This window comes from Tachypleus tridentatus, chromosome 1 (assembly GCF_004210375.1).
Source record: "Tachypleus tridentatus isolate NWPU-2018 chromosome 1, ASM421037v1, whole genome shotgun sequence".
Lineage (NCBI taxonomy): Eukaryota > Metazoa > Arthropoda > Merostomata > Xiphosura > Limulidae > Tachypleus > Tachypleus tridentatus.
The window spans coordinates 122,120,877-122,145,945 of NC_134825.1; the positions used below are offsets into that span (position 1 = coordinate 122,120,877).

The 25,069-nt window shown below is 29.1% G+C and overlaps 1 protein-coding gene across 1 annotated transcript in view; it reads left to right on the top strand.

The window, feature by feature from the left end:
* LOC143233098 (uncharacterized) overlaps positions 1–25,069 on the top strand; it is a 135,113-nt gene that overhangs the window by 42,695 nt on the left and 67,349 nt on the right. Inside the window, exons 2-5 of the mRNA XM_076469004.1 lie at positions 532–562; positions 2,383–2,471; positions 4,957–5,072; positions 11,204–11,413. Of these exons, the coding sequence (XP_076325119.1) occupies positions 532–562; positions 2,383–2,471; positions 4,957–5,072; positions 11,204–11,413 (446 nt within the window). The remainder of the gene's footprint in view (positions 1–531; positions 563–2,382; positions 2,472–4,956; positions 5,073–11,203; positions 11,414–25,069) is intronic.

Genomic DNA, 25,069 nt, shown 5'->3' on the forward strand with positions numbered 1-25,069 from the left:
TTATTTTACAGAAAGAAATGTCTAGTGTATTAATTGAACTAATGTATTAATCCGACTTTCAAATATTTTGTATTTAATTCAATTAAAGTTTTCATAGAATAATAATCTAATCTCATTAATTCATTCAGTATTTGAGTAAATTTGGGCCCATTCTATTAAATAACTCTAAACGTTCAAAATATATAAAAAGTCCAAAGATATAGCTTTTGAGTAGATTTTTTATTTTTTGTTTAACTTAATTACGAGAGTCGAACTTCTCATTGGACCATGATCAAGTAACACGGTAAACGACAGTTTCATAATGATAACCACATGATTGGTTGAACTATTGTAATTAAGATAAAGAAAATATAAACAATCCAATCAAGAGCTGTAACTTTGTACCTTTATTTAAAACGTATGTTGGATTTCATTTCCACAACAATAACAATGAATATTTTAATGTGCTCAGAATTCTTTGTATCAGTACATTAAAATATTAACAATAAATATTATTTATGTTTATTAAAGGCAACTTTTTTTTTCTAATAGATCAAGTTATACAACATGGCCGAGACGAAAAGTGAGTATTTCATAAACATTAATTAAATTTTAGTATGAGAAATTGTAAATTTATTTGAGAAAATCGTACAGATGTTTTTGAAAATTACAATGTATTGTTTAGTTAACTTGGAATTTGCTTTCGTTGTGTAAGTTCTAAGAAGGCTATAAAATTCCTGTATATTATAAACATTTCTAAGAATTCATTAGCTGTAAAAAAAATATGAAATCGTTCAATGACTGAGAATTAACTGACAGGAAATTTCTGAAAGGCCTAAAGTATAAGGAAAGTGATGAAAGGCCTAATGTCTAAGGAAAGTGATATGAGATTTTCTGAAATGACATAGAGAAACGATTTCATGTGAGGAAAGTCGTTCATCATTCTGTAATCGTTACTTGTGGTTCAGAACTAGCGATAAACCAATGACGTATGGGAAATGAGAAATATGCTATGGAGCTTAATTTGGGTAATTGGACGTCATTTTCCTTGAAAGTGTTCTGTTACTTCTGGAGCTAGCCAGCATTCCTTTACCCAAGGCTGTTATTATTCATCATTAACACAAAACTTATTTTAAGTAACACTACAATATTCTCTGTTACAGTTCCAGAAAAGCGAAACAAAACATAAAACAAACGAAACTAAAAGCCAGGAGCACAGTTGATGAAGAACCAGTTTGTGTTTTCTGGTTGATCAGATACATGTTATATGGATTTGTAATTAAAAATAAGTATATAAAAAAATCTTTACAACAAAGCTACAGTTGTTTAAAATATTTAAAGATGTTTAAGAATCGCTACGAGTTTTGGGTTTGCATGCAGCACGTGGGCTGATATTTAATTCATTGTGAGCAAATGTTTCAATAGAAAAAGTTAAAGACAAGTAAACATACGAACTCATGATTATTAAACTTTGATCTCACCACTATTAGAGTACATTAGAGTACTTTTAAAACAACGCATCATCAGATAGACCGATGTGGCTTTGCTATAAGAAACACACATATACATATTTATTAAAAGATACATACATATAATTATTCTCGGAGCACGTCAGTTCTCCTATTTCTGAAACAATACATATATATATTGAGGGAACAAGTTACTTCACTTACTTCTAAAATTACACACACACACATATATATTGAGGGAACAAGTTACTTCACTTACTTCTAAAAATACACACACACACATATATATTGAGGGAACAAGTTACTTCACTTACTTCTAAAAATACACACACACACATATATATATTGAGGGAACAAGTTACTTCACTTACTTCAAAATACACACACACACACACACACACATATATTGAGGGAACAAGTTACTTCACTTACTTCTAAAATACACACACACATACATATATATTGAGGGAACAAGTTACTTATGTTACTTACTTCTAAAATACATACACACATACACATATATATTGAGGGAACAAGTTACTTATGTTACTTCTTAAACAACACATATGTATTGAGGGAACAAGTTACTTATGTTACTTCTTAAACAACACACACATATGTATTGAGGGAACAAGTTACTTATGTTACTTCTTAAACAACACATACATATATATTGAGGGAACAAGTTACTTATGTTACTTCTTAAACAACACACACATATGTATTGAGGGAACAAGTTACTTATGTTACTTCTTAAACAACACATACATATATATTGAGGGAACAAGTTACTTATGTTACTTCTTAAACAACACATACATATATTTATTCTCGGAGCATGTTTGTTCTGTTACTTTTAAAACAATATACACATATATATATATTCAGGCAGCAAGGTAGTTTTGTCTAAAATTATATATTTATATTTCTTCAGGGAACAAGTCAGTTCTCTTACCGACGAGGAATCACCGAAACACGATATGCAACTACTCGATCTAATTTCCACCAAGAGAGATTTTTCTGGTGAGAATATTCTGCATATAAATGTATTTATGTTTTTCAAAAACGGGTTTATTAACCTTAAAATCACCTTCTGGGTGTAAGTGCACCATGTCCGCCTTTTATATATATATCTCTGTAAATTATGTGCGAACTAAATCAGTTTAGAGTCTGTGATTTTGTTTGTAATATTAATTCTAATGATACAAAAGTGACATAAAAAAATATTCCAATTATTCTCACCTAATACTGCTAAACCCCACATAGAAAATGAGTAATTTTAACAATTTGTTTAGTCAGTTGTTAATACTTAATATGAAGCAATATTTCTTATTGCACACTAAATAGTTTAAAACTATTGTTTGTTTGTCAATTATAATAGAGATTAGGAAGCTATGTGAGTATTTATTACAAATGTTTTATTAGCTCCTTAGTCATTGCACAGAACAAACTACAGAAATGCTATTTCACATTGTTTTAAAATTGAATCTTATCTACTTGTTGGATTTACAATTTACTTATGTTGATATCTAATAGGTTTCGAGACTCACGATAAGCGCAGCACAATAGCCCATTCCGTACCTTGTCACCTAGCAACCAACAGGCATACAAACAAATTAGTGGCAATTGAAATTGTTTTTAACTTTATCTTCACGTGCTACGATTCGTAGTTATTTGTGCCTTTAGGAAAACGCGTAGATAATAAGCCTGAAATTAAGGTAATCGTTATTTTTAATGATATATTGCTAAATAAAGCCGAGATATTCAATAATAATACTAAATATACGTAAAAGACACACGGTCTTCTAAATCTGAAACCGATACATTTGACGATAAATTCTAGTGATAAAATACAAATTCAGCACAATATTATTGCACAGAATTTTTATTTATTATTTAAAGTTAGAACTATTGTAAATGATTTATTTTTATCTTTCTGTTTCAATATCTGCTGATGAAAAAGTTGTATGATATAAAATGTAATTCATATTAGAGTCTTCTCTTAGTGGACTTAGCAGATAGCCCGATGTGACTTTGCTATAACAAAACACACATATTAAATTCTCCTCTCAATAGACTCAGCAGATAGCCCAATGTGACTTTGCTATAACAAAACACACATATTAAATTCTCCTCTCGATGGATTCAGCAGATAGCCCGATGTGACTTTGCTATAACAAAACACACATATTAAATTCTCCTCTCGATGGATTCAGCAGATAGCCCGATGTGACTTTGCTATAACAAAACACACATATTAAATTCTTCTCTCGGTGGACTCAGCAGATAGCCCGATGTGACTTTGCTATAACAAAACACACATATTAAATTCTCCTCTCGATGGATTCAGCAGATAGCCCGATGTGACTTTGCTATAACAAAACACACATATTAAATTCTCCTCTCGATGGACTCAGCAGACTGCCCGATGTGACTTTGCTATAACAAAACACACATATTAAATTCTCCTCTCAATAGACTCAGCAGATAGCCCAATGTGACTTTGCTATAACAAAACACACATATTAAATTCTCCTCTCGATGGATTCAGCAGATAGCCCGATGTGACTTTGCTATAACAAAACACACATATTAAATTCTTCTCTCGGTGGACTCAGCAGATAGCCGAATGTGACTTTGCTATAACAAAACACACATATTAAATTCTCCTCTCGATGGACTCAGCAGACTGCCCGATGTGACTTTGCTATAACAAAACACAAATATTAAATTCTCCTCGCGGTGGACTCAGCAGATAGCCCGATGTGACTTTGCTATAAGAAAACACACATATTAAATTCTCCTCTCGGTGGACTCAGCAGATAGCTCGATGTGACTTTGCTATAAGAAAACACACATATTAGATTCAATGTATTTGTTGATAATCGCATAACTAAACAACAGGCAAACTGTTATCTGCCGTTTCAAATTTTTAATCACAAGCTTTAAGCATATAAGCAGTGATTTGCCCTTTCTAAGCTTTAATCACAAGCTATAAGCTGTTATTTGCTCTTTCAAAGCTCTAATCACGAGCTTTAAAGCTATAAACTGTTATTTGTCCTTTCAAAGCTTTAATCAAGAGCTTTAAAGCAATAACTATTCAAGCTTATCTCTAATTACCGAAAGATCATAAAGGTAATACGTTATTTTATAGCAACGTCACAAAATGACGTACTCACCTGTCTTTATTTCTTCAAGGAATTAGAAAACCTGAACTTTGTGTTTGTTTTGTATGCTGTGTCCAACAACGGGAATCGAACGCCTGATTTAACATTGTAAATCAGAAGACTCAACGCTGTCTCATTGTACACTATATTCTCTGCTTATTACGTTTGAGTTTTTAGAAAGACTGTGGATATCTTAATATACTGGTCAGTTGTGCTTGCGAACTGCTAAATTAACAAATACGACAGCTGAACTTTGTATACTCAATAAGTATTACAACAATTATGTTATAAAATCTGTATAAAACAAGACCTACCACTGGGTAATTATAATTTCCAAATAGGTCCGCCAGACGTCACTCAATCAACTGCCAAATGGATCCATGCGACTTCAGAAGATTTTCATATAGATCTAACAAAAAACCAAGAGTCTCCTATAACACCAGCAGAGACAGTCCGGGTAAGACCTTTATTTATTATTATTATATTACTCTGTATCAAACGGGATTTTAATCTGTGACTTGAGGGCACGCTCTGCTTATTACGCTCGCTACAGTTTTAGAAATTCCTTGGATATCTTAAAATCCATATTAGTTTTTCTTTGCGAACTGATAAAACATACGCAACAGAAATCAAAACCAGACAAAAAACAAAAAAGGAAAATATAAAACAAAAACCTAATTATTATGACACTTCAATCAAAACTAAACAGAATTTTCTTAAACTTTACGTCTTTGTTTTTTATTACTGTCTATAGATAGAAAAATTGATATATATTTATATGGAAACGAGAGGTTTGTGACTCAAGGACAGGAGAAATTGAAGGGCACTTTTTATTACCCATTTGCAGCATCATATGTCATTTTGTTGTTGTTGTGAACCTACAGAAATATGAATTATTTTATGAGGAATCCAGAGTTGTGCGCCGATCTATAATTGGATATATCTATCCAATCTATAATTGTTTTTTGTTGGTTTTTTTTTGTGTGTGTCGAAAAAGCTGGAAACATTTTTAAACTCGGCTAAAACAGTGGTCTAGATATTATTGTAATAAATTAATTTTGAGCATCATTCTTGAATATGTCTATGAGGAAGTGTTGAGACAACCATTTATAACTTCTGAATGTTTATTCTTGTCGAAAAAAAAATGAGGTTGATTTCAAAGCTAACCTGCAAATGTAAATGTGGCAAAATATCGGTGTGTCACAACTGTTGCAGGTGTGTGGATGTTGCAAACCAGTTGCTCATAAAAAAGTTCACCGTAAGAGAATTATTTGTTTTTTTTATTTCACGCAAAGCTACACGAGAGCTATCTGCGCTAGCCGCCCCTAATTTAGCAGTGTAAGACAAGAGGGGAGGCAGCTAGTCATCACCACCCACTGCTAACTATTGGGCTCTACTTTTAACCAACGAATAGTGGGATTGACCGTTACATTATAAAGCCCCCACGGCATGTTTTTTTGCGACCGGAATTCGAACCCGCGACCCTCAGATTACGTGTCGAACGCCTTAACCCACCTGGCCATGCCGAACCACCTTAAGAGAAGTCAAAAATAGATTCGGTTATCGAGGATCTGCTAACGTTTCGTAGAGGATTAAGTCTGTGTACATGAAGGTTTACTTAAAAATGCATCTGGCGACTTATCCTCAAATAGAAAATGGAGAGAGAGTTGCTGTTTCGGTTTGCTGTGGGAAAGAATAAATGAAGGATCAATTGAGGTTAAGCGAAGAATTTTTTTTTCTTATTAACGGTGAAGAATATTACAGAGATAAGAGGTTAAAGTAATGTTATAACAAAAAACATAACATAACCACAACGGGCAGGTGACCCACTATGGTAGGATAGCTCTGGGTCATGGCCTACATAGCCTTGAATCTCACTTTTAGATTTTCGAATTTGGTAAAATATTTTCACAAAAACCAAAATGATGATATTTTCTATCGTTTAGTTAGAAATTTCTTTATAATAATTATACTTATATATAATCAAGTGTTTGCATACATATAATAGTTGGCACCTTTATATATCTCTTACACTTTATACATAGAACTTTAAATCAGAGTACTTATTCATAACACTACGTAACACATATTTTGTTCCTGGATAGTATGTGTTATTTCTTAATTGCTTATGTTGTAAAAGTACAGAAAATGACCATTATTCCCTTCAAACTTTGTTTTTGTAACCTGGATAATGAAATTTAGAAATTAACCTATTGTCTATGTAAAAACGGGCAAATTGTACACTTTCATTTACATAAGGTCTGAATAACACAACATATGAATCAAGATTTACATGTATTTATACTAAAGTTATACAAAAATGTTTAGAAGTGAGTAGTTTTCGAGATTTGTGACTGTAATGTAAATCATTTTCACGTATCAGCCCCCAAATATAGTCTCCCATCATGTTTTCGTTATACGTTCCCAGGTCACAAAAGAAAAATGTGAAGAGAAAAATAGGTCTTTTCCATTTATTTTAGGCATAAGCAATTGGGAAACAACACTTTCTGTCCAGGAACAATAAAAAGTAAACATTGTGTTACACAGTGTAATAACTGATATCTAAATGAATCCTTTCCAGGTGCAATCTTCATCAACTGACATAAAATCAGATATGAATATAATTTAAACGTAACCGAGCAAATGTTAAATTGTATTTCTAGGAAATTTTCTTTTGTTGTTTTTGTCCATTGTCTTTGAAAATTAAAAATCGAGTACAAACATAAGGAATATCAATATATGTATATATACGTAAAGAAACATGCTGGTATAGTATTACAAAATACACAAGAACGAACGTCAACGAACCTGCAACTTAGCAAGAAAGAAAACCCAAATAATTTCTAAAGTAAATGGGTTTTTAAAGAAGCATTCTTTGCAAGAAGTGTTTAAGAACAGAGATTGGGGAACTATATTAAATACGCTTCCAAAGTGATGGGTTTATTTTTCAGTTAATTTTGTATTTCACTTCAGTTTTTATTTTATGCATGGATTGTTAAGTGAGCAGCACGAAAATGACTTGTTCGAGGATACGTACAATCAACTCAATGTTGTGAGTTTAACGTTGTAAAATAGGTAGTTTTAGCACTCAAGTTGTCCCAGCTAATTAGTAAAGAAGTCAAAGACATGAGTTCAGTAAAGATTAAACTGTATCAGTAAAGCCTTGTATCCTTATTGAATGCGTGTAGCCCTCCTTCACACGTGTATTTCCGTGTATCCTAGTAATTTATCTTCATACCTATTGTCTATTTCTGCTAAATACGAACGAACCGTACATCAAGGAATTATGGTAAAATTTATCTTAATTTATATTACTCAGTATTTTGACGTGAGAGATTATAAAACAAAACTGATATTAAGACAGTGATATTTCATGATTTTGTAGTGATTCGATCCAGCTTTGTCTGTACAGTTTATAATTGAAAATCAGTGTATATCATGCGCATAATATAATTTACAATTTTAGTCGCCAGTTTCTTAAACAGCATTCTAGATACCAGCAAGTTTTATAATTTAAATGGCTTCATGTATTATTTCATTTCACTCGGAATCACTACACAGAATCATCTATTCGTTGTGTTGTAGATACTTCAATTACCGATAGAAAACTCCCATTAAATCTTTATGTTAAAATGAACAGCAGGTATGATTTCCGAAGAAATCTATAGGGTTGGAAGAATGATTATTTATTACTGTGTCGAATTTTATGTAATATATTCTCAGAAATTGTTTTGTAGCTACACACTTTCTTGGTGAATATAAATTATGCACAATGCTTCTATATATCCACTTTAACTCTTGCTGTTATGGTAAAGTCGTAAGGTGAAAACACTACGTTAAAGTCATTTGCAAATGTTACATAGCATTATTTCGAGTGAATCTTACACTGTGGAATGACACAAGAGAAATATAGACATACATAAATGCACCATAGCTTTTTTCCTTCTCAATGTAAATACGACATTTACTCTGTTGTGAAGTAATTATAGAAAGCTTCGATTGTAGTTCCTTAGGACATTAATGCCTCGTCATTTCCTTACCTTCTTTCGGATAATCAGCTAAACGACGGTTGTGTGCACCAACTGTTCTTCATAGACAACAGGGAAGGAAACTAGTCAGTATCATGCTACAGATAAAAAGGATTCTACTCTCGTAATACTCAGGCCTAAGTGTCAACATCAACCATAATTCTTCTCTTCATACTAAAACTAAATTACAAATTCAAAAGGATATGCAAAACTTAGCATCTAATTATAAATTAGATATGACAAAAGCTAAATTTATATTCTTGTCAAAATAATAAAAAATAGGACAGTTAAGATGAGCATTATTTACAATATTCCATTCTCGTGTCTTGAAATCTATTGGAGGGACCAGCAGATGCTCATGTAATGAAATCTATTGGAGAAACCGACAGATTCTATGTTTGTGTGGTAAAATCTATTGGAGGGACCAGCAGATTCTATGCTCATGTGGTGAAATATCTTGGAGAAACTGACAGACTCTATGTTTGTGTGGTGAAATCTACTGGATGGACCAGCAGTGTTATGCTCATGTGGTGAATTCTATTGGAGAAACCGACAGATTCTATGTTTGCGTGATGAAATCTATTGGAGAAACCGACAGCTTCTATGGTCATCTGGTGAAATCTATTGGAAGGAACAACAGAAGAATAAAGAAAAAATAAGATAGCTACAAACACATACGAGACGTATTTATCCAAAGACACCAAAAATACTATCAAATAGGAGCAAAGAGAATAATTCAATTATCCAATAATCGAATAACAAGAAATTCTAAAGAAATCTTCTGCGTTTATTTATACCAGTTATCGCCGAACCACGATATAAGCATGAATTTCAATCCAATATGGACTCTATCTCTCAACAACAAGCACTGAACTATGTGTGCACACAGCTCGACTCAGAGTTCGGTGATATCACGCCTCTTACGAGTGTATAATAACTCACTATTTCAGACGCATTGTTGACCGTTTATTGCACGTTTTGGAGCCGTTTAGGTTCATTTTCTCATTTGATTTAATATTTAAGCCATTTTGGCCTCTTTAATCATAAAAGTGTTTTGAAATGTTTGCTTTATTCCATAAAATAAGTAATATACTGTCTAAATTTAAACTATACTTTAACTAAGTACATTAAAACCACTGACATCAATGTACACGAATGACCAATAAAATAATTGCACAAAAACAATGTCAAGGCTACTTATTTGTTTGCTAAATATATAGCGTAAAATAAGCACATCTAACTTCTATCATATAACATGGAAACACTTTTAAATGTGAATAAAAGTTGTGAATTTTTCAACATGAGAATTACTTTGTTTTTTTAAATTTCGCGCAAAACTGCACGAGGGCTATCTGTGCTAGTCGTCCCTAATTTAGCAGTGTAAAACTAGAGGGAAGGCAGCTAGTTGTTACCACCCCACCGCCAACTTTCGGGTTACTCTTTTTACCAACGAATAGTGGGATTGACCGTCACATCATAACGTCCCCACGGCTGAAAGGGCGAGCTTGTTTGGTGCGACGGGGATGCGAACCCGCGACCCTCAGATTACGAGGCGCACGCCTTAACGCGCTTGGCCGTGCCGGGCCAATGAGAATTACTATAAAACAATAAAGTTTAACTATTTTTATTTGTATTAAAAAAGTTATATGATATCAAGTAAACTGCATCAAATATATTCTATATTTTCTGTAAAAAGACTACTTAATAAATAGTAATGATAACCATTATCAGCTTGGCATAGCTTCCAATTTAAGGGTCGTAGGTTCGATTCATCCTCCTATTAAACTTGTTCATCTATCTAGCCGCGTGGGCGTTGTAACGTAACAATCAATCGCACTATTCGTTGTAAAAGAGGAGCTCAAAAAATTGGCGGTGGGTGGTTATTACTTTCTCCCTTCTGTCTAGTTTTATACTGCTAAATTAGGATGAATAACGCAAATAGCCGTCGTGTAGTCTTGAGCGAAATTTTGAAAAAAAACAAACCAATCACCAGGCCTTCATATTTGGTGTAAATTATAAATTGAAATTTTTATGGTGTGTCTTTCCAGTTTCAGCACCAGTGGTTAACGTTTGGTTCTCTTGTAAGGTAACTAACTTATGCAGGTTTGAATCCGCGTCGTCAAACATGCTCGTCCATTCACCCGTGGATATGTTAGAAAAATGTTACGGTCAATCCCATTATTCGTTGTTAAAAGAAAAGCTTAAGTTTAGATGGTGGATGTCAGTATTTGTTTAGATGGTGGATGTCAGTATTTGCCTTCTCTCTAATCTTACACTGCTAATTTAGAGATGGCTACCGCGGATAACCCTCGTGTAAAATTCAAACGGAATCAAACAAATCCCATTTGCGCTTAAAAATCCCACCCCAATGACATATTATTTACTTATTATTACAATTACAAAAAAACAACCTTCAAGATAAAATAAAAATCCAAATGTATTAGAGTACACAACTTAAAGCAGTTTTCTTTCTATCACTATGTGCTAAAACTATATATTGTTATATAATTTTAATTATTCAAGAGAAACTAAATGAATATATCTTAACATGATCATATAGTGGAGAGACCAGGTCATTGAACAGAGTAACAGGTCAAAAACTGATGGAGAGTCGTCGCTCTGTATTGTTTCCGAAAGTGGGAACTCTCTTTATGACCCAGAGGAATGGAGGTCAAAATCGTTTGGATCTCAATCACTAGTAAAAATTGACGATGAAGACACGTGCATAACTTCAGAGACACCCCTGATGAATTCTCTAGCTCGAGGAGAGGTTGGTTGTATGTTTTATTTTATTGGAAAAACAATTAGTTTTATGTTTTCTTTGATTGGAAACACAATTAATTTTATGTTTTTTATTGGTAATACAATTAATTTTATGTTTTCTTTTATTGGAAATTCAATGATATTGCACTCGTAAAAAGTGTGTTATTGTTGTATTTCTTTCTGTTTATAATTCAAAAATAGATAATTTTTTACTAAAATAAAAAAAAACATAATACAAACTAGAAGTAGAAAGAAAAGCTCTCTTATTATCAGTATATATTTTAAAAATAGTTAGATCGTAGAATGTCTATACAAAATGCGTGTTTATACAATTACAAGAAGTGCAGGTTTACCCTGTTACAAGTAGGCAACTGAAGCACAAATGGATAAGACTTCAGATTATATGAAAATTCGATAAACATTTAGTCCTATAGAAACAATGTAGGAACGATTAAAGCTATAATTAATTATGAATACCACATGGACTAATTTTCTCGCAGATCGTACAATTACCAGCTGTCTAGTTATATCTCATTATTATAGTACGTTGTAACCATAATGTTAACATTTGATCTGCTGTTTGGGAGTTTCTATGATAGAATGCCGGAATGTATGTTTAGAAGGTTATATACGTGACCTAACAACAAAGCTAATCTCCACTTCGAGAAAATACGAAAAAAACTGATGCAGTAATTTGAAAATTATATTAAACTAGAAACTGACATACTACATTGCGTATTTCTATATACTAGCCAAAAATAGTACAATGTTATGCAGGATGGAGATTTAACGTACAGGTCAAGGTTGGAAATAATTATTTACCAGAGAGCTGTCTTATTCTTAATGAAATGAATGTCCAATTGGGTATTTTATTTTACAGAAAAATGCTCGTCTGTATCACAATCCTTACATTGCCATGCGTATTAAAATCCTTATATTGCCATGCGCATTCAATTCTATGTTGTTGCACTAGCAATTTTTTATATGTGTATTGATTACTATGTAGGCCCACTAGTATTTTTTCTGTGTGTATTGATTACTATATAGACCCACTAGTATTTTTTCTATGCGTATTGATCATTATATAGGCCCACTAGTACTTTTCGATGCGTATTGATCATTATATAGGCCCACTAGTACTTTTCGATGCAAGTTGATCATTATATAGACCCACTAATATTTTTCTATGAGTATTGATGACTATATAAGACCACTAGTACTTTTCTATGCGTGTTGCTTATTATATAGACCCACTAGTATTTTTCTATGTATATTGATTACTATATAGACCCTGTAGTATTTTTCTATGTGTATTTACTCTATAGACCCACTAGTATTTATATATGTGTATTGATTACTATATAGACCTACTAGTATTTTTCTATGTGTATTGATTACTATATAGACCCACTAGTATTTTTCTATGTGTATTGATTACTATATAGAACCACTAATATTTTTCTGTGTATTGATCATTATATAGGCCCATTAGTATTTTTCTATGTGTATTGATTACTATATAGACCCACTAGTATTTTTCTATGTGTATTGATTATTATATAGACCCACTAGTATTTTTCTATGTGTATTGATTATTATATAGACCCACTAGTATTTTTCTATGTGTATTGATTATTTTATACACCCACTAGTATTTTCTATGCGTATTGATTATTATATAGACCCACTAGTATTTTTTCTATGTGCATTGATTATTATATAGACCCACTAGTATTTTTCTATGTGTATTGATTATTATATAGACCCACTAGTATTTTTCTATGTGTATTGATTATTATATAGACCCACTAGTATTTTTCTATGTGTATTGATTACTATATAGACCCACTAGTATTTTTCTATGTGTATTGATTACTATATAGACCCACTAGTATTTTTTCTATGTGTATTGATTATTATATAGGCCCACTAGTATTTTTCTGTGTGTATTGATCATTATATAGACCCACTAGTATTTTTCTATGTGTATTTACATTATATAGACCCACTAGTATTTTTCTATGTGTATTGATTATTTTATAGACTCACTAGTACTTTTCTATGCCTATTGATTATTATATAGACACACTAGTATTTTTCTATGTGTATTGATTATTATATAGACCCACTAGTATTTTTCTATGTGTATTGATTATTATATAGACCCACTAGTATTTTTTCTTTGCGTATATTTATCATTATATAGACCCACTAGTATTTTTCTATGTGTATTGATTATTATATAGACTCACTAGTATTTTCTATGCCTATTGATTATTATATAGACCCACTAGTATTTTTCTATGTGTATTGATTATTATATAGACCCACTAGTATTTTTCTATGTATTGATATTATATAGACCCACTAGTATTTTTCTTTGCGTATTTTTCTATATTGATCATTATATAGACCCACTAGTATTTTTCTATGTGTATTGATTATTATATAGACCCACTAGTACTTTTCTATGCGTATTGATTATTATATAGACCCACTAGTATTTTTTCTATGTGTATTGATTATTATATAGACCCACTAGTATTTTTCTATGTGTATTGATTATTATATAGACCCACTAGTATTTTTCTATGCGTATTGATTATTATATATAGACCCACTAGTATTTTTCTCTATGCGTATTGATTATTATATAGACCCACTAGTATTTTTCTATGCGTATTGATTATTATATAGACCCACTAGTATTTTTCTATGCCTATTGATTATTATATAGACCCACTAGTATTTTTTCTATGTGTATTGATTATTATATAGACCCACTAGTATTTTTCTATGTGTATTGATTATTATATAGACCCACTAGTATTTTTCTATGCCCATTGATTATTATATAGACCCACTAGTATTTTTCTATGTGTATTGATTATATATAGACCCACTAGTATATTTTCTATGCGTATTGATTATTATATAGACCCACTAGTATTTTTCTATGTGTATTGATTATTATATAGACCCACTAGTATTTTTTATGTGTATTGATTATTATATAGACTATGTGTATTGATTACTATATAGACCCACTAGTATTTTTCTATGTGTATTGATTACTATAGACCCACTAGTATTTTTCTATGTGTATTGATCATAATATACGGCCACTAGTATTTTTCTATGCCTATTAATGATTATATAGACCCACTAGTATTTTTCTATGTGTATTGATTATTATATAGACCCACTAGTATTTTTCTATGTGTATTGATTATTATATAGACCCAATAGTATTTTTCTATGCGTATTGATTATTATATAGACCCACTAGTATTTTTCTATGCGTATTGATTATTATATAGACCCACTAGTATTTTTCTATGTGTATTGATTATTATATAGACCCACTAGTATTTTTCTATGCGTATTGATTATTATATAGACCCACTAGTATTTTTCTATGCGTATTGATTATTATATAGACCCACTAGTATTTTTCTATGTGTATTGATTATTATATAGACCCACTAGTATTTTTCTATGTGTATTTATTATTATATAGACCCAATAGTATTTTTATTGGCGTATTGATTTATACATAGACCCACTAGTATGTTTCTATGTGTATTGATTACTATATAGACCCACTAGTATTTTTCTATGTTTATTGATTATTATATAGAACCACTAGTACTTTTCTCTGTGTATTGATTATTATATAGACCCACTAGTATTTTTCTATGTGTATTGATTATTATATAGACCCACTAGTATTTTTCTATGTGTATTGATTATTATATAGACCCACTAGTATTTTTCTATGTGTATTGATTACTATATAGACCCACTAGTATTTTTCTATGTGTATTGATTATTATATAGACCCACTAGTATTTTTCTATGCGTATTGATTATTATATAGACTCACTAGTATTTTTTCTATGTGTATTGATTATTATATAGACCCACTAGTATTTTTCTATGTGTATTGATTATTATATAGACCCACTAGTATTTTTCTATGTGTATTGATTATTATATAGACCCACTAGTATTTTTCTATGTGTATTGATTATTATATAGACCCACTAGTATTTTTTCTATGTGTATTGATTATTATATAGACCCACTAGTATTTTTTTTTCTATGTGTATTGATTATTATATAGACCCACTAGTATTTTTTTCTATGTGTATTGATTATTATATAGACCCACTAGTATTTTTCTATGTGTATTGATTATTATATAGACCCACTAGTATTTTTCTATGTGTATTGATTATTATATAGACCCACTAGTATTTTTTATGCTATTGATTATATATAGACCCACTAGTATTTATGTATATAGACCCACTGATTTTTTTCTATGTGTATTGATTATTATATAGACCCACTAGTATTTTTCTATGTGTATTGATTATTATATAGACCCACTAGTATTTTTCTATGTGTATTGATTATTATATAGACCCACTAGTATTTTTCTATGTGTATTGATTATTATTTATAGACCCACTAGTATTTTCTATGTGTATTGATGATTATATAGACGCACTAGTGTTTTTCTATGTGTATTGATTAATATATAGACCCACTAGTATTTTTCTATGTGTATTGATTACTATATAGACCTAGTGGTGTTTTTCTATGTGTATTGATTTATATATAGACCCACTAGTATTTTTCTATGTGTATTGATTACTATATAGGCCCACTAGTATTTTTCTATGTGTATTGATTATTATATAGACCCACTAGTATTTTTCTATGTGTATTGATTATATATATAGACCCACTAGTATTTTTCTATGTGTATTGATTATTATATAGACCCACTAGTATTTTTTCTATGTGTATTGATTATTATATAGACCCACTAGTATTTTTCTATGTGTATTGATTAATATATAGACCCACTAGTATTTTTCTATGTGTATTGATTATTATATAGACCCACTAGTATTTTTCTATGTGTATTGATTATTATATAGACCCACTAGTATTTTTCTATGCGTATTGATTATTATATAGACCCACTAGTATTTTTCTATGCGTATTGATTATTATATAGACCCACTAGTATTTTTCTATGCGTATTGATTATTATATAGACCCACTAGTATTTTTCTATGTGTATTGATTATTATATAGACCCACTAGTATTTTATCTATGTGTATTGATTATTATATAGACCCACTAGTATTTTTCTATGCGTATTGATTATTATATAGACCCACTAGTATTTTTCTATGTGTATTGATTATTATATAGACCCACTAGTGTTTTTCTATGTGTATTGATTAATATATAGACTATTGATTAATTATATATAGACCCACTAGTATTTTTCTATGTGTATTGATTACTATATAGACCCACTAGTATTTTTCTATGCGTATTGATTATTATATAGACCCACTAGTATTTTTCTATGCGTATTGATTATTATATAGACCCACTAGTATTTTTCTATGCGTATTGATTATTATATAGACCCACTAGTATTTTTTTGCGTATTGATTATTATATAGACTATTTTTCTATGTATTATTATATAGACCCACTAGTATTTTTCTATGCGTATTGATTATTATATAGACCCACTAGTATTTTTCTATGTGTATTGATTATTATATAGACCCACTAGTATTTTTCTATGTTTATGTGTATTGATTATTATATATAGACCCACTAGTATTTTTCTATGCGTATTGATTATTATATAGACCCACTAGTATTTTTCTATGCGTATTGATTATTATATAGACCCACTAGTATTTTTCTATGTGTATTGATTACTATATAGACCCACTAGTATTTTTCTATGTGTATTGATTATTATATAGACCCACTAGTATTTTTCTATGTGTATTGATTATTATATAGACCCACTAGTATTTTTCTATGTGTATTGATTATTATATAGACCCACTAGTATTTTTTCATGCGTATTGATTATTATATAGACCCACTAGTATTTTTCTATGTGTATTGATTAATATATAGACCCACTAGTATTTTTCTATGTGTATTGATTATTATATAGACCCACTAGTATTTTATGTATGATGTATTGTATTATTATATAGACCCACTAGTATTTTTCTATGTGTATTGATTATTATATAGACCCACTAGTATTTTTCTATGCGTATTGATTATTATATAGACCCACTAGTATTTTTTTCTATGCCTATTGATTATTATATAGACCCACTAGTATTTTTCTATGTGTATTGATTATTATATAGACCCACTAGTATTTTTTTCTATGCGTATTGATTATTATATAGACCCACTAGTATTTTTCTATGTATTGATTTTATATAGACCCACTAGTATTTTTATGTGTATTGATTATTATATAGACCCACTAGTATTTTTTTCTATGTGTATTGATTACTATATAGACCCACTAGTATTTTTCTATGCGTATTGATTATTTATATAGACCCACTAGTATTTTTCTATGCCTATTGATTATTATATAGACCCACTAGTATTTTTCTATGTGTATTGATTACTATATAGACCCACTAGTATTTTTTCTATGTGTATTGATTATTATATAGACCCACTAGTATTTTTCTATGTGTATTGATTATTATATAGACCCACTAGTATTTTTCTATGTGTATTGATTATTATATAGACCCACTAGTATTTTTTATTATATAGACTATGTGTATTGATTACTATATAGACCCACTAGTATTTTTTCTATGTGTATTGATTATTATATAGACCCACTAGTATTTTTATTTTTCTATGTGTATTGATTATTATATAGACCCACTAGTATTTTTCTATGTGTATTGATTACTATATAGACCCACTAGTATTTTTCTATGTGTATTGATTATTATATAGACCCACTAGTATTTTTCTATGTGTATTGATTATTATATAGACCCACTAGTATTTTTCTATGCGTATTGATTATTATATAGACCCACTAGTATTTTTCTATGTGTATTGATTATTATATAGACCCACTAGTATTTTTCTATGTGTATTGATTATTATATAGACCCACTAGTATTTTTCTATGCGTATTGATTATTATATAGACCCACTAGTATTTTTCTATGTGTATTGATTATTATATAGACCCACTAGTATTTTTCTATGTGTATTGATTATTATATAGACCCACTAGTATTTTTCTATGTGTATTTACAATATAGACCCACTAGTATTTTTCTATGAGTCTTGATTACTATATAGGCCCACTAGTATTTTTCTATGTGTATTGATTATTATATAGACCCACTAGTATTTTTCTATGTGTATTGATTATTATAGACCCACTAGTACCCACTATGTATTGATTATTATATAGACCCACTAGTATTTTTCTATGTGTATTGATTATTATATAGACCCACTAGTATTTTTCTATGTGTATTGATTATTATATAGACCCACTAGTATTTTTCTATGTGTATTGATTATTATATAGACCCACTAGTATTTTTCTATGCGTATTGATTATTATATAGACCCACTAGTATTTTTCTATGTGTATTGATTATTATATAGACCCACTAGTATTTTTCTATGCGTATTGATTATTATATAGACCCACTAGTATTTTTCTATGCCTATTGATGATTATATAGACCCACTAGTATTTTTCTATGTGTATTGATTATTATATAGACCCACTAGTATTTTTCTATGCGTATTGATTATTATATAGGCCCAATAGTATTTTTCTATGCCTATTGATTATTATATAGACCCACTAGTATTTTTCTATGCGTATTGATTATTATATAGACCCACTAGTATTTTTCTATGTGTATTGATTATTATATAGACCCACTAGTATTTTTCTATGTGTATTGATTACTATATAGACCCACTAGTATTTTTCTATGTGTATTGATTACTATATAGACCCACTAGTATTTTTCTATGCGTATTGATTATTATATAGACCCACTAGTATTTTTCTATGCGTATTGATTATTATATAGACCCACTAGTATTTTCTATGCATATTTATTATTATATAGACCCACTAGTATTTTTCTATGCGTATTGATTATTATATAGACCCACTAGTATTTTTCTATGCGTATTGATTATTATATAGACCCACTAGTATTTTTCTATGTATTGATTATTATATAGACCCACTAGTATTTTTCTATGATTGATTATATAGACCCACTAGTATTTTTCTATGTGTATTGATTATTATATAGACCCACTAGTATTTTTTTCTATGTGTATTGATTATTATATAGACCCACTAGTATTTTTCTATGCGTATTGATTATTATATAGACCCACTAGTATTTTTCTATGCGTATTGATTATTATATAGACCCACTAGTATTTTTCTATGTGTATTGATTACTATATAGACCCACTAGTATTTTTCTATGTGTATTGATTATTATATAGACCCACTAGTATTTTTCTATGTGTATTGATTATTATATAGACCCACTAGTATTTTTCTATGTGTATTGATTATTATATAGACCCTAGTATTTTTCTAGTATTTTTCTATGCGTATTGATTATTATATAGACCCACTAGTATTTTTCTATGTGTATTGATTATAATATAGACCCACTAGTATTTTTTTATGTGTGTATTGATTATTATATAGACCCACTAGTATTTTTCTATGTGTATTGATTACTATATAGACCCACTAGTATTTTTCTATGTGTATTGATTATTATATAGACCCACTAGTATTTTTCTATGCGTATTGATTATTATATAGACCCACTAGTATTTTTCTATGCCTATTGATCATTATATAGACCCACTAGTATTTTTCTATGTGTATTGATTACTATATAGACCCACTAGTATTTTTCTATGCGTATTGATTATTATATAGACCCACTAGTATTTTCTATGTGTATTGATTATTATATAGACCCACTAGTATTTTTCTATGTGTATTGATTACTATATAGACCCACTAGTATTTTTCTATGTGTATTGATTATTATATAGACCCACTAGTATTTTTCTAATTGTATTGATTATTATATAGACCCACTAGTATTTTTCTATGTGTATTGATTATTATATAGACCCACTAGTATTTTTCTATGTGTATTGATTATTATATAGACCCACTAGTATTTTTCTATGTGTATTGATTACTATATAGACCCACTAGTATTTTTCTATGTGTATTGATTATTATATAGACCCACTAGTATTTTTCTATGTGTATTGATTATTATATAGACCCACTAGTATTTTTTTATATAGACTATGTGTATTGATTATTATATAGACCCACTAGTATTTTTTCTATGTGTATTGATTATTATATAGACCCACTAGTATTTTTCTATGTGTATTGATTATTATATAGACCCACTAGTATTTTTCTATGATTATTATATAGACCCACTAGTATTTTTTCTCTATGTATTGATTATTATATAGACCCACTAGTATTTTTCTATGTGTATTGATTATTATATAGACCCACTAGTATTTTTCTATGTGTATTGATTATTATATAGACCCACTAGTATTTTTCTATGTGTATTGATTATTATATAGACCCACTAGTATTTTTCTATGTGTATTGATTATTATATAGACCCACTAGTATTTTTTCTATGTGTATTGATTATTATATAGACCCACTAGTATTTTTCTATGTTATTGATTATTATATAGACTAGTATTTTTCTATGTGTATTGATTATTATATAGACCCACTAGTATTTTTCTATGTGTATTGATTATTATATAGACCCACTAGTATTTTTCTATGTGTATTGATTATTATATATAGACCCACTAGTATTTTTCTATGTGTATTGATTATTATATAGACCCACTAGTATTTTTCTATGTGTATTGATTATTATATAGACCCACTAGTATTTTTTCTATGCGTATTGATTATTATATAGACCCACTAGTATTTTTCTATGTGTATTGATTATTATATAGACCCACTAGTATTTTTCTATGTGTATTGATTATTATATAGACCCACTAGTATTTTTCTATGCGTATTGATTATTATATAGACCCACTAGTATTTTTCTATGTGTATTGATTATTATATAGACCCACTAGTATTTTTCTATGTGTATTGATTATTATATAGACCCACTAGTATTTTTCTATGTGTATTGATTATTATATAGACCCACTAGTATTTTTCTATGTGTATTGATTATTATATAGACCCACTAGTATTTTTCGATGCGTATTGATTATTATATAGACGCACTAGTGTTTTTCTATGTGTATTGATTAATATATAGACCCACTAGTATTTTTCTATGTGTATTGATTACTATATAGACCCACTAGTATTTTTCTATGTGTATTGATTATTATATAGACCCACTAGTATTTTTCTATGTGTATTGATTAATATATAGACCCACTAGTATTTTTCTATGTGTATTGATTATTATATAGACCCACTAGTATTTTTTCTATGTATTGATTATTATATATAGACCCACTAGTATTTTTCTATGTGTATTGATTATTATATAGACCCACTAGTATTTTTCTATGTGTATTGATTATTATATAGACCCACTAGTATTTTTCTATGTGTATTGATTATTATATAGACCCACTAGTATTTTTCTATGTGTATTGATTATTATATAGACCCACTAGTATTTTTCTATGTGTATTGATTATTATATAGACCCACTAGTATTTTTCTATGTGTAATTACAATATAGACCCACTAGTATTTTTCTATGACCCACTAGTATTGATTGATTATTATATAGACCCACTAGTATTTTTCTATGCGTATTGATTATTATATAGACCCACTAGTATTTTTCTATGTGTATTGATTATATATAGACCCACTAGTATTTTTCTATGTGTATTGATTACTATATAGACCCACTAGTATTTTTCTATTGATTATTATATAGACCCACTAGTATTGATTATTATATAGACCCACTAGTATTTTTCTATGTGTATTGATTATTATATAGACCCACTAGTATTTTTTCTATGTGTATTGATTATTATATAGACCCACTAGTATTTTTCTATGTGTATTGATTATTATATAGACCCACTAGTATTTTTCTATGTGTATTGATTATTATATAGACCCACTAGTATTTTTCTATGTGTATTGATTATTATATAGACCCACTAGTATTTTTCTATGTGTATTGATTATTATATAGACCCACTAGTATTTTTCAATTTGTATTGATTATTATATAGACCCACTAGTATTTTTCTATGTGTATTGATTATTATATAGACCCACTAGTATTTTTCTATGTGTATTGATTATTATATAGACCCACTAGTATTTTTCTATGTGTATTGATTACTATATAGACCCACTAGTATTTTTCTATATGTATTGATTATTATATAGACCCACTAGTATTTTTCTATGCGTATTGATTATTATATAGACCCACTAGTATTTTTCTATGCGTATTGATTATTATATAGACCCACTAGTATTTTTCTATGTGTATTGTGTATTGATTATTATATATAGACCCACTAGTATTTTTCTATGTGTATTGATTATTATATAGACCCACTAGTATTTTTCTATGTGTATTGATTATTATATAGACCCACTGTATTTTTGTATGTGTATTGATTATTTTATACACTCACTAGTGTTTTTTTTATGTGTATTGATTAATATATAGACCCACTAGAATTTTTCTATGTATATTGATTACTATATAGACCCTGTAGTATTTTTCTATGTGTATTTACTATATAGACCCACTAGTATTTTTCTATGTGTATTGATTATATATAGACCCAATAGTATTTTTCTATGTGTATTGATTATTATATAGACCCACTAGTATTTTTCTATGCGTATTGATTATTATATAGACCCACTAGTATTTTTCTATGTGTATTGATTATTATATAGACCCACTAGTATTTTTCTATGCGTATTGATTATTATATAGACCCACTAGTATTTTTCTATGATTGATTATATATAGACCCACTAGTATATTTTATTATATAGACTATGTGTATTGATTATTATATAGACCCACTAGTATTTTTCTATGTGTATTGATTATTATATAGACCCACTAGTATTTTTTTCTATGTGTATTGATTATTATATAGACCCACTAGTATTTTTCTATGTATTGATTATTATATAGACCCACTAGTATTTTTCTATGTGTATTGATTATTATATAGACCCACTAGTATTTTTCTATGTGTATTATATATATTTTTCTATGTGTATTGATAGAGACCACTAGTATTTTTCTATGCGTATTGATTATTATATAGACTAGTATTTTTCTATGCTATTGATTATTATATAGACCCACTAGTATTTTTTCTATGCGTATTGATTATTATATAGACCCACTAGTATTTTTCTATGTGTATTGATTATTATATAGACCCACTAGTATTTTTCTATGTGTATTGATTATTATATAGACCCACTAGTATTTTTCTATGTGTATTGATTATTATATAGACCCACTAGTATTTTTCTATGTGTATTGATTATTATATAGACCCACTAGTATTTTTCTATGTGTATTGATTATTATATAGACCCACTAGTATTTTTCTATGTGTATTGATTATTATATAGACCCACTAGTATTTTTCTATGTGTATTGATTATTATATAGACCCACTAGTATTTTTCTATGTGTATTGATTATTATATAGACCCACTAGTATTTTTCTATGTGTATTGATTATTATATAGACCCACTAGTATTTTTCTATGATATTGATTATTATATAGACCCACTAGTATTTTTCTATGTGTATTGATTATTATATAGACCCACTAGTATTTTTCTATTGATTATTTATAGACCCACTAGTATTTTTCTATGTGTATTGATTATTATATAGACCCACTAGTATTTTTCTATGTGTATTGATTATTATATAGACCCACTAGTATTTTTCTATGTGTATTGATTATTATATAGACCCACTAGTATTTTATAGACTATGTATTTATTGATTATTGATTATATATAGACCCACTAGTATTTTTCTATGTGTATTGATTATTATATAGACCCACTAGTATTTTTTCTATGTGTATTGATTATTATATAGACCCACTAGTATTTTTCTATGTGTATTGATTATTATATAGACCCACTAGTATTTTTCTATGTGTATTGATTATTATATAGACCCACTAGTATTTTTCTATGTGTATTGATTATTATATAGACCCACTAGTATTTTTCTATGTGTATTGATTATTATATAGACCCACTAGTATTTTTCTATGTGTATTGATTATTATATAGACCCACTAGTATTTTTCTATGTGTATTGATTATTATATAGACCCACTAGTATTTTTCTATGTGTATTGATTATTATATAGACCCACTAGTATTTTTTATATAGACTATGTGTATTGATTATTATATAGACCCACTAGTATTTTTCTATGCGTATTCATTACTATATAGACCCACTAGTATTTTTCTATGTGTAATGATTACTATATAGGCCCACTAGTATTTTTCTATGTGTATTGATTAATATATAGACCACTAGTATTTTTCTATGCGTATTGATTATTATATAGACCCACTAGTGTTTTTCTATGTGTATTGATTTAAAAATAGACCCACTAGTATTTTTCTATGTGTATTGATTATAAATAGACCCACTAGTATTTTTCTATGTGTATTGATTATTATATAGACCCACTAG